The sequence below is a fragment of the Eleginops maclovinus genome, chromosome 19 (assembly GCF_036324505.1).
Source record: "Eleginops maclovinus isolate JMC-PN-2008 ecotype Puerto Natales chromosome 19, JC_Emac_rtc_rv5, whole genome shotgun sequence".
Taxonomy (NCBI): domain Eukaryota; kingdom Metazoa; phylum Chordata; class Actinopteri; order Perciformes; family Eleginopidae; genus Eleginops; species Eleginops maclovinus.
Genome location: NC_086367.1, coordinates 23,650,093 through 23,662,298, shown reverse-complemented (window position 1 = coordinate 23,662,298; position 12,206 = coordinate 23,650,093). Strand labels below are relative to the sequence as shown.

At 44.0% G+C, this 12,206-nt stretch overlaps 1 protein-coding gene across 7 annotated transcripts in view; it reads left to right on the top strand.

Moving 5' to 3' along the window:
- The first annotated feature begins 1,133 nt into the window (after window positions 1-1,133).
- Window positions 1,134-12,206, top strand: part of smoc1 (SPARC related modular calcium binding 1) — a 45,167-nt gene continuing 34,094 nt past the window's right edge. For all 7 annotated transcript variants that reach the window (XM_063908339.1, XM_063908336.1, XM_063908338.1 and 4 more), the window contains exon 1: window positions 1,134-1,395. In XM_063908339.1, coding sequence (XP_063764409.1) covers window positions 1,312-1,395 — 84 coding nt within the window. In that variant the 5' untranslated portion in view covers window positions 1,134-1,311. The remainder of the gene's footprint in view (window positions 1,396-12,206) is intronic.

The window sequence follows — 12,206 nt, the reverse complement described above, 5'->3', positions numbered from 1 at the left end:
ACGGAGTGCAATATGATGATTGGTGGAGAGGTGTTCAAATCCAGTGGCAAACCTGCAGTTAAAATACTCCACTATCTTCCCCATTAGCATTAGCATTAGCATTAGCATTGGCTGTTTACACCGTTAATTAATTAAGTAAAAGCCTTAAAATAGAGCCCTAAAAAGTACTTTAAATAACAAAGTGTGCATTGACGTTAAACTAAACGTTGTATTATTATATATAACATCCTACTATTGGATTATTCTTATGCATGGGTTCATGTGTAATTACTATTGAACTGTGTTTATCGAACACATGCATTTATTTTGAAATAGCACATCATATTTTACAAGAGGAATGCAGGTTTAGCTAATTAAGGGAATAAAGGATTAAACAAATCTCAATTAAAGACTGTAAGAACTGTAAATGTATATTAATGTATTTATATGTACTATATTTTACCAACGAACAAAATCATTTAGTGACTTTAAATTGATTTTACTTTGATGGTGAAATGTAGTTATTCGTTTAAACACTCATGAATATTTTATAAATACCTAATTACTAAATCATTATTATTTAAAGAATAATCAATTCAATACATTTTAACAAATAATACATGTATTAATATTAATTCAAAAACGGAAAGACTTTAAATTATAACACATTCTGCTTTTAGAAAATAAGAAAAACAAAAACAAGGGAAAGCCTTTACAATTATGAGGGATTAAGTGGAACACACAGCTGTTTACACACACACACACACACACACACACACACACACACACACACACACACACACACACACACACACACACACACACACACACACACACACACACACACACACACACGGCCCCCTGCGGAGCTGCTGACAGCTATTGACTTCCCTGAATGGCTGTCTCCTATTGGCTGGCTGGGCCGCAGGATGCTCGGCTGTTGGGGAGCTTTGTCTCTGAATGAGGGGGCACTTTGACTCGAACTCCAGCCATTGTTGCCGCTGATAATACGCTGCAGCTGCACGGGGGCGTGGCTTATAACGCCATCCCTCGCCTCCAATTGGTCCCTTCTGCTGTCAATCACAGCCCTTCTCCCTCCCCTGCTTTTTAAATGAAGTCGCAATGGATCCAGGCGCGACTCAACCTGTGGCGGCCCGGTGAACAGCTGATCCTCCGCAGTGGATAAACCCCGAGTCATGATTTATGATCGCGATCAGCGCCGCGCGGCACTATGTGAATAGTCTTCATCGGAGAAGTAGAGAATAACTTTGAGGAAAGCAGCAGAAGTTTATTTTTGGAGCGTGTTTCTGGAGCTCGGAGTGACGCTTCATCATGTTGGTGTCTCTATTGCTGTTCTCCTTCTCTCTGCTCCTGAGCTACCTGCCGCAGGCCTCCGCACAGAAGCCGGGCTCCCGGGTGAGTCTGCGGGGTTTATCCGGGTCGGTACCGGGAGGAAGGTGGCATGGACAGATAGTGGAACTGTGCCACTGTGGCGCGTCATTTCTGAGCTATAGGAGACACATCCACGTGTTTAATGAGTTATCTACCGGTTTAAGAGGGCATGGTTTATCACTGTTCACGTTAAACAGTCCTTATGTTTCAGTGAGAGGAACCAATAGAAGCATTAGGTCTGCTTAATCAATACCTGAGACATATTGATCAGTTAAGACTTATTATTATAACGCTTAACGACTGATTTCAATGAAACCTAAAGCAGGTACACACAGTATTTGAAGTGGAGCTTTTGCACGTTCCTTTGTGTCGATCATACTGTAAATGTAGTCTTTGATAACTGCGTTTTTGTGCACACTTTGCAAGGGTATGTCCCTGCAGAGTGTGCACAAAACAATCAATAAAGTCAACAGCTGGCATCACACTCAAGAACCTTTGAAGCTGAAAGTGAAGGGCATGTTTTTGGGGTAAAACGTAAATAAAGTTGGTTTATCTACCAATAAAATACCTCATTTGTTACGGGTGCATAACGTAGAAAAGGTACAGTGCATTTTTAATGACCTTTCAACACTTCTAAGGCCTATTGAGTAAGGGAAAGCTCTGTATGCTTTGGTTCTGGGGGAAAATCTGTAGTTTCTTTTAGTCATTTGAGGAAAATGCTCCAGTCCTGATCTCATGTGCTGTCAATGTGGCCGAGTGCTGCTTAAAACAGCCCACACTGGACCTGTGTTTGACCTCTGATACTGCCACAAGAGTGTAAGGCATGTGAACAGGATATTCAGTTGTTTGTAGCTGCATTCGTCCGTCTTTTGGTGAAGCTTTTCTCGTTACAAAGCCTCGCTGCACCGTCCAGACGGAGGGAGTGATGGAGAGCAGCAGCGTGCAGATGCAGGGTGCAGATGCAGGGTGCAGATGCAGGGTGCAGATGCAGGGTGCAGATGCAGGGTGCAGATGCAGGGTGCAGATGCAGGGTGCAGATGCAGGGTAAAGTCTGTGGTGAATTATCCTTTGAGTAATCACGTTATTAGTCACTGGTTGATGGTTTTCTTGCTGGCGTTGGAGTGTTCAGTTTATTTATGTTGTGGCAGAATCAGGTTGCTGGTAAACCACAGGGGATAGGATGAAAACCCAGAGAAAGCTGAGTAATGAGACTTCTCTGTGACTGACAACCTGTCCGAGCTGAACCCATAAAGCTTTCTTCTTATTTAGTACGTCAAGTTAAAGGGTCTCAGGCTCCTCTGCAGGCTGAGGATCCATCCCGCTCTGCTTCACATCAGGAAACCTCTGCAAACACATGATGGATAAACCCCGAAATACAGGATGAAGCTTTACAGACAACATTTGTTCAGCAGTCGCAATTAAAACCGTCAAAAGATATCCAGAGTTAGGTGGACAAACACAGCGGACACCACAGATAAACTCTGCTTTAGACGCTAAACTGGTACCTTACAGACAATAACGTCTAATCTAATCTCCATCTACTTCAAATGTGCAGACTTTCACTTTTCTCCCCATTTCCCATAAAAATATGGATATTGAGCAACCAGTGTTGTGCACAATAATTTAAAGGTGATTCAAGTTCTCTAATGCAAAGAGTTGTGCTCTTTAAATGCAATTGTGCATGTGCTGGTTATCATTATATATGCACGGTCTTTGTTTGGAGGGGCCTTATTATGCTCACTATTTCATGTCTCTTTGGAGGAAATCACACGGGGTTTCAGCCTTTGCAGAAGAGGATTCATTCAGAGGGAATACTTGTGCAGAAAAAAGTGAGAGCCACCCTTATGATCTCACTGAGAGTCTCAAAGGATTAAAGATGATCTGTTGCTGCAGGTTTTAATGAAGGCAACACTATATTAAGTAGGTGTTCTGGTTCCCAGTACCAGGACGAGGCAGGTGGTGGGCAGGAAACAGTTGAACTAGAAATAGTTTATCACTGAGAAATGTGCAACCCGGAGGCAGGGTACAGTCCTCATAAATAATCCACTCTCTCCTCGTGTACCCTTAATCCCTTTTATCGGATCCACCTGTGAGTGCCAGGGATGGGATGTGAGGAGCTGTCCACCTGCATGCTTTAGTGAGGGCGTCAGAGGGTGAGAAATAAAACGATTAGTAAACAGAAACAGAGGGGAGGAGCGGCCAGGAATACATGCCCCAGAGAGAGAGAGAGAGAGAGAGAGAGACAGAGAGAGAGAGAGAGATAGACAGAGAGAGGGAGAGAGAGGGAGAAAGAGAGAGAGAGATAGACAGAGAGAGGGAGAGAGAGAGAGAGAGAGAAAGGGAGAAAGACAGAGAGAGAGAGAGGGAGAAAGACAGAGAGAGAGGGAGAGAGAGAGGGAGAAAGACAGAGAGAGAGAGAGAGAAAGACAGAGAGAGAGGAGGAGAAAGGAGAGAGACAGAGAGAGAGAGAGAGGGAGAAAGACAGAGAGAGAGAGGGAGAAAGACAGAGAGAGAGGGAGAGAGAGAAGAGCGAGAAAGGGAGAGAGACAGAGAGAGAGAGGGAGAAAGACAGAGAGAGAGAGAGAGGGAGAAAGGGAGAGAGACAGAGAGAGAGGGAGCGAGAGAGAGCAGGAGAGAGCAAGAGAGAAAGGGAGAGAGACAGGGAGAGAGAGACAGCGAGCAAGAGAGAGAGAGAGTGAGAGAGAACAAGAGAGAGAGAGAGAGCAGGAAAGCCTTTTTATTGGAGTGAGGTAGAGCACAGTGCAGGTGTGAGTGAGTGTGTGTGTGTGTGTGTGTGTGTGTGTGTGTGTGTGTGTGTGTGTGTGTGTGTGTGTGTGTGTGTGTGTGTGTGTGTGTGTGTGTGTGTGTGTGTGTGTGTGTGTGCATGGTCAGCCGATGACTTAAATGTGCTGACAGTGCTCAGAGGAATGCAGGTCGGTGACTGGACTCTTTTTTCAGCAGATATTAATGAACATGTTGAAATTCCCCCAAAGAAAGGTTTTGGTGGGAAAGATCTGGAGATCCTTTATAGGCTCATCATTTTAACTGAGGTAGAGTGAAGTACAATGCATTTTCTCAACTGGAACCACTCATGACACCTAAAACAGTGAATACTTTATCACGGGCTTTGATGGGTCCGTTCGCAATTAAAAAGGAATTAGATCTGTTATACCGTTCATACTGTGTCATCCAGACATTTGGTATTTAGTGCCTTTGTTATGACATGTTTGCACGCTTTAATGTTCAAAAAGCTCTTAATTTCTCTTCAAAATAAGTCATACATCATGGAAAAGGCATTACAGGTGATTAATTAATAAATATTAGTCCAATAAGACCTGTTGTTTGGCTAAGAGGAGGCCGTGGTGTTCTGAGAGGATGCTGGCAGTAATCACGCAGATGTGCCGTGCACATTTCTCCGTTTAGTCTTTATGGGGAAAAACATTCTTGGCAAAGTGATAAGGTCATAGTTTGGCATCACCGTCCTCTCTCCAGAGAAGTCATGAAATAGAAACCTTTCAGATTAAGCTCTTTGTTCTGCAGCAGGTTCTCATTAAGCACTTAAAGGAAACCCAGAGGAAAAGTTATTGGTGATGGAGCTCGGGGTATGGGTTCTTTTGTTGTACGGTGGTAAGGTTTGAAACGTCCTGACACAGCAGCTTCAAAAGCATGCTTCAGGTTCCTGTTTCAGTATGAACTGTTGTGGACAAAACTCTGGATACTAGATACTGTAGATTGAGTGGGGTTGAGGGACGGGGTAGAGCAGGTTTAGTTTGGACGTTTCTTCTGCAGAAGTTGAATGTGATGGTGGTCCTACATGAAGAGTCAGGAGGTCACCACAGTCCTCGTTTGCACTTCAGTGCAGACGTTAACGGAGTGCAATCGATGACTCCTGGGTTTGTGGTTAAAAAGTCGTGCCAACTATTGGATGGAATACCATACATACATTCACACTTCGCTAAAATGATTCTATAACGAGTATGTAAAAAGGCCTTTAGAAATGAAGTACATGAAGAATCAAACACAGAAATCCAAACTGAAGTGAATTTAGGACGGCTGCTAGGTTTCAATAAAGGGTTTTAAACATTGAAGTCGTACAGCTGAGGTGGTAGACGATGCATGGATGGGATTATGGTTACTAGTTTATTTGACTAGAGCTTTTATTGTGAAAGGTAGGACAGGAAGGAGAGGATATGGTATGCACTTGGTCACGGTTGAAAGGAGGAAAATTCAGTTGGTTTTTCATCCACACTACGCCCTGATTGAGTCCGTTCTTAACAACTAATAGGTTAATGGCTTTATTAGTTGTGCAGAAGGGAATAATATATGCTCTTAAAGCGCATAATAGAGCAAAAACAACAGATCAAAGTATTGATGTACGACTAAATTACAGAACAAATGCCTGTCGTGTCGTCTCAGTCTTCAACACCCATCTTTTCCTCAGGATTTGTTCAGAGTCTTACTGGAAAATGTAGGAAATCTTCCTGAATAAACTAGAGCTTCAGTCGACCTTCAGCTTCATTCCAACAGACACCAGTTGACAGATGTCTCTAAGGGCGACCAATCAAATTGCTTACATATGTGGATCCCCCCCGATAACTGCATAATCAGCAAACACATTTCATGCTCAATTTGGGGGGGTTTCTAATCAGCGTAATGCAGTCCAGCTCTGGGAGCTCCACGCACGGATCATCGCAGCTCAGCCCTCCTCCCCCCGCAGATCCTCCCGATAGCTGTGGTTTATGGGGTGCGTTTGCTTCTGTCTGGTCCACAAAAGGAACTGTTATTTAGGAGGGAAACGGCCCGCTGTAGGAGTCGCGGCTCGCTGTAATCCTTCAGATTATCAGGACGGCAGAAACACTTCCTCTCTCCTCTCAAACGAGCTGAGCAGATTAGCCTCTGCTCAGCCACATCTTTAATCGCTCCCTTTGATACGAGCGGATGTGTGGTCTCGCTTAAAGCATGCAATGGCGACGATGAATCTATTGAAATGAGCGACACACACACACACACACACACACACACACACACACACACACACACACACACACACACACACACACACACACACACACACACACACACACACACACACACACACACACACACACACACACACACACACACACACACACACACACACACACACACACACACACACACACACACACACACACACACACACACACAGACTTCCAGACTTCCTGGGAACAGCAGAGACAGCTGACTGTTCTGCAGCCAGGATGTAGAATTAGTGACAAACAAGGAATGCTGTTAATCAGATTTAAAGCCACTTCCTAAAAGAAGGAGCGCCTCCCTCTGTCCCCTCGCTCACACTTTAATGCTGATCGCCTCAAACCACTTCAAAAGCCAAATGAGGAAGTGATCCTTCTCATTAATGTGGCACTGATCCACTCAGCATCATCTGATCCACAGCGTGGTGTGAGACTGTTTCTCTCTGTGTCAGATGCTGTACGATCACACCCATCCTTTCAGGATTAGAGGGTTGTTGTAAACGCACAGAAGGACCGTACGTTTGTGTAATGCCGACAAACACATGCACAAATAAAGAAACGGGACCAAAACTGTTATCCTATACCGACCTCTGCAGCTCCCTTTTGCTTTACAGCGTTTCAGTGTCTTTCAGCTCCTTGTTTTGGTTTACAAACCAGCAACCTTACTGATTTCAGTCTAATTAGCATTATTTCAGACGTAGCGGTTCAATGGTACCAAGGCAACTGAGGTTAGCAACTAGCTAGTGAACATAGTGGAGCATTTGGCCACTAAAAGGCTAGATATTTTCCTCCAAAGACCAAAAATGGAACTACACACGGAGAATATTTGACTCTAAATTGCTAGGTTTCCAGAAACAAGACTCCAAATGATAGTGAGCCCCAACATGTCCGCCGCTTCAATGTGTTTACAACTTGTTGCTGCAGCACAAAACTGTCTTCTAATGGTTTGTTTACTTAAATCTTTCACAGCGCCTACAGCTTAATAAGAGGCGCTCAGTCCTCCATTGTTTTCTAGATTTTTGGCTAAATCTCTACCCACTAATTACATAAAGAGGTCCAATTAAAGAAATGGTGGAGAGGAGGAACTACACTTTAATGTTCTAAACCCACCCTCCTCCCACACACCCACACACCCACACACACACACCCACACCCACACACACACACACACACACACACACACACACACACACACACACACACCTCCTGTGTGGAAGTCAGAAGCTGAGTTTAAAGGGTTACTTTGAAAATGTTACATCACAAGGTTTCCTTTTCAAGACAAACCCCAATTAGAGATTTAAGAGGAGTACGGGGGAGGAGAGGGGCGCAGCTTTTTGTACATTCCTTTTTATTTCCTCCACTTTTCTTTTTATAACACGGCTAAGTGAAGAATGGAAACAGCGTGAGGGATGGCATTTGCTTTATAGATTTCCCTGAATACTTGATGCTAATTAATGGACAGCAGTAATTACTCGGGCCTGGTGGAAGCTCACAACAGCACGCAATTAGCCCGGATTGAGCTGGATAACTTTCATTTGTGATGTGGTTTGCTCACTTTTTATTCTCCTTTTCCTGTGTTTGTTCATCCGAGTGTTGTCTAGAGAGGCTAAGCTGAAAAAACAGCTGATTTATGACACAGATTAGCCATATATGTGTGTGTGTGTGTGTGTGTTAGTGTTATTGCATTGTTTGTTGTTGTCGTGCCCAAAGGGGATAATGAGACCATCACACGTTAGCGTAGAGCTGGCACACACTCGCTCTGTCTCACACACACACACACACACACACACACACATACACACATACACACACACACACACACACACATACACATACACATACACACACACACACACACACACACACACACACACACACACACACACACACACACACACACACACACACACACACACACACACACACACACACACACACACACACACACACACACACACACACACAGAGCTTGTAATGAAGCTCCATGCACAAGCGTTCTCCGTCGGAGCGGTGATGTCATCCGTGTCAAGGAGCGTGTTCCTGTTGGTTAAACAGAACAGACACTTTTTTCCGCTCCACCGGATCTGATTCACCCGTCCCTCATGAGATCCAGTCGACCCGCGTTAAGAGCGAGGTGGAGAGGGTTGTCACCGCAGCGGGCTTCTCCAACTCGAGGTTCAGTCTAAATGGAGATCCAATCAGGAGGAAAACATTTGGACTGTTGCGCAATTTAATAACGACCATATTGCAGCCTGTGTTCGTCGGCCTCCAGTTTAACACGGCAGCAAACACACACACATGTTGCAGGAATAATGACTCACGTCAGAGGGACGTCTAGAAGAGTTATTTGAAATGGGTTTGCACGAGGTTCTTCACAGCCAGTAAGGGAGTAAGGAAGCAGGAAGTTAACCAATGCACTGCTGTGGACAGATTTTAGATCAATATCAGTTTAAGTGCATGCTATAACAGTCTGTATATTTTCACCCCTTCACCTTGCTGTCCTGACCTGTCACTGGGAGCTGTGGTCACTTTCTAAAGCCTTTTCAAAGAATTGTAACTCCACTGTAATACAGTCATTTTACCCTGAAGGACACAGGAGAGGTTTTTATTTAGCTGACTCAATCGGTTCGTTTGTGTTCTAGTGTGACACCAAAACCACACAGAAACACAAACTAATGAACCAATCAAGGCAGAGGTAGACCAGGAACAGCTGTATTCTGAGAGGTAAAATCACAGAGAGAGAGCCCAGATAATGGCTCCAGTTCTGAGAGCAGGTGGAGCAGTGAAAGGACACCCGGAGCGGTATTGATTTTAAACATTTTCCCCTGGTCCGGAACCACTACTCTGTTTGATGGTTGTGGGCCGGTCTGCGCCAAAATACAAGGGCCGATTCTCTGTCCCAGTCCAGCCCTGGCATCCACTGTAGATACGACTCTGACCTGAAAAACCTCATACAACCACATTTCAAAACATCCAAACTATCCCTTTAAGATGTGTTTTTCCCTCTGTGAGCAGAAACCATTCCTAATATGTCTGGGAGAAATCATCTCTTAATACCATATAGAGACTATAATGGGATCACATAAAAAACGAGGCCAAAGCGTGGGTTAATAAGCACTCAGCATGTTCTAGTTAGGTTCAATTTCTGGCAGTTCTTTTTTCACAGTAACCAGAAGAAAGAAATTATTATTTGGCCGTGGATTTGTGTAATATCATTTGTAGTTTTAACAGTGACAGGATTTTCATAGGCAATAAAACCCTTACGTACAACATCTAGCTTACTGAGAAACCTAAACCTTACATATCTGTTTAGAAACACTGAATGCATAATGATCCTTCCTGCTGCCACAAATGAGGTGAGCTAGTTCAGGCATCTCGAGCAGCAGAGATACATCTACACGTGGCGCGCCTCGTCCCTCTTACAACCAACCAATCACATTCTCCTAAACCTGCCGCTCTACTGAAGCTGCCAGACCTGCCTCTGCCTCGCTACCCCCCCCCCCACCACCCCAGAATGCACCTGTAGAAAAAGCCAAACTCAAACTTTATGCTGCTTCTAATGAACATATCAAAGAAACACAGGAGTCGTGTGACTGAATTATATTTAGGAACATCATTAATTGCTAAATCAAAAAGGAGCGAAACATTGGGATTGCAAGTTTTAACTAATCAACTGTAAACCATTAAATGGAAGAATATATGGAATAAGAAACGCACCTTGGTGCTTATTGAGTACATTTAAAGACACACAAAGGGTTGTTTGGATAAATGAGTTTCTGTCCACATCCTCATATTCCTGTCACCAGCTCGGGTGTATCTGGAATATAACCCAGCTTACATGCTGTTTATTTACCTCCTTTGTTCAGTGTCCCCCAGCAGCCCTTTAGGCGTGCTGCGTGCATCAACATTTTATCATTTTCTAATCGTATTCTTTCTTCTCGTGCTGGGTCTCGGGCAGGGACCGACTCCCTGCCAGTGACGGTAAAAAAACCAAACAAAAAAACCCACCACTAACGCTGTAACTGTTGCACAATGGGGGTTACATTTCACTTCTTTTACGAGTAGAGGAGAGAGAGAGAGCACTGTGTGTGTGTGTGTGTGTGTGGGTGTGTGTGTGTGTGTGTGTGTGAGAGGGGGATTTGGCTTGTTAAATGTGAGAATCTCAGCGCTCATTGTTTCCCGCTAAAGATATGAGAAACAAAGCATCGTGAGACTCTCCTGGAGTTCTACCTTTGGCTCTTCTGTACTTTAACCCATCTGACTAACACACTTTACACTCAGGGACTTTCTAATTACATAATCACTATTAAGAAACTTAAAAAATTGCCATCTGAGGGGCTTTGAAAGTGGCTCAGGGGTGCATTTAATACAGGAACTTTCAGTAAGTCTCAACTCAATTTCACTTCTTGAGGTCAAAATTCGATTCAGAATCGGATCTAAATTCGTCCTGATTTTGGATTCAGCACATTTTACTCCAGTCTGCTGTAGGTGGATGAAGGCGAAGTGGCAAATAATGGCGTGAAAGCCGAGTAAAGTGTGTAAAAGACTATGAAGTTTGAAAAGAACATGTGTTGGTAAACCACAGCTAGCTGTCTTTTCATTTCTCACAGACTGCTTGATTTCCAAACTGATTTGTGCACAAAATGAAATGTAAAGCTGTGATTTTGACCTCACTTTAGGATACTGGTTCATGAGTAGCAGAATGTAACTGTGCATGTAGGATAACTGTGTGTGTAGGATAGCTGTGTGTGTGTGTAGGATAACTGTGCGTGTAGGATAACTGAGTGTGTAGGATAACTGTGTGTGTAGGATAGCTGTGCATGTAGGATAACTGTGCATGTAGGATAACTGTGCGTGTAGGATAACTGTGTGTGTAGGATAACTGTGCATGTAGGATAACTGTGCATGTAGGATAACTGTGTGTGTAGGATAACTGTGTGTGTAGGATAACTGTGTGTGTAGGATAACTGTGCATGTAGGATAACTGTGTGTGTAGGATAACTGTGTGTGTAGGATAACTGTGTGTGTAGGATAACTGTGTGTGTCGTTAGTCATTCTGGGTGTTCGGCCTCTCTCTGACGTGCTGCTGGTTGCATGAAGACTTGAACCGCCACAGGTTGAGGAAGTCGGTGTTATTTGAGGCAGCTTGTGTTCCTCAGCAACAGCTCCTGTCACACGTTAGTTTAATCTGCTTGTGTTTGTTTGGGTTTGATTATGGGATGTCGTTGTTGGTTTAACAGGAGGGGCTGTTTAAACTCAGGAGATAAAGGTCCCGTCACCCCGGCCCATACTGTAGCAGCTGATCGCCGTCAAACAGGCTGAGGAGCGTTTGTTTTAAGCAGCTTAACCCGCCTGATGGGAGGGGTTTAACACACCAGTACAATACAGACTGGTAATCCTGTAAACCACTGCAAACTGTGTGGCACTAACAGGACAGTCCTTCCTCCTCTGGCGGTCCCCGCTGTGAACAGAGCGGTTTCACTCTGATTCAGGCTCTGTATTTTGGCAGGACTCAGATGTGAACCACAGGAGCTCTAACTGCAGAGGAGATTATGTAAAGCAGAGAGACCGGATCAGAGGTGACTGGGATACAGAGCAGACACACAGGATTATATTATAATATATTGGATTACATTATATTAGGGTTTATAGTGAGCTGTCTACTGTTTGATATTCTCTCCAGGAGGCTACACATTTTATTTAGAGGTTTCTACCTCAGCTGCTTTAATCTCAAACAGAAATGTGGCAAGGAAGGTCTTGCACACGCAAATAATGGCTGGGGAAATGATGTATTATCCTTATTTTGAATTACATACAGTACAT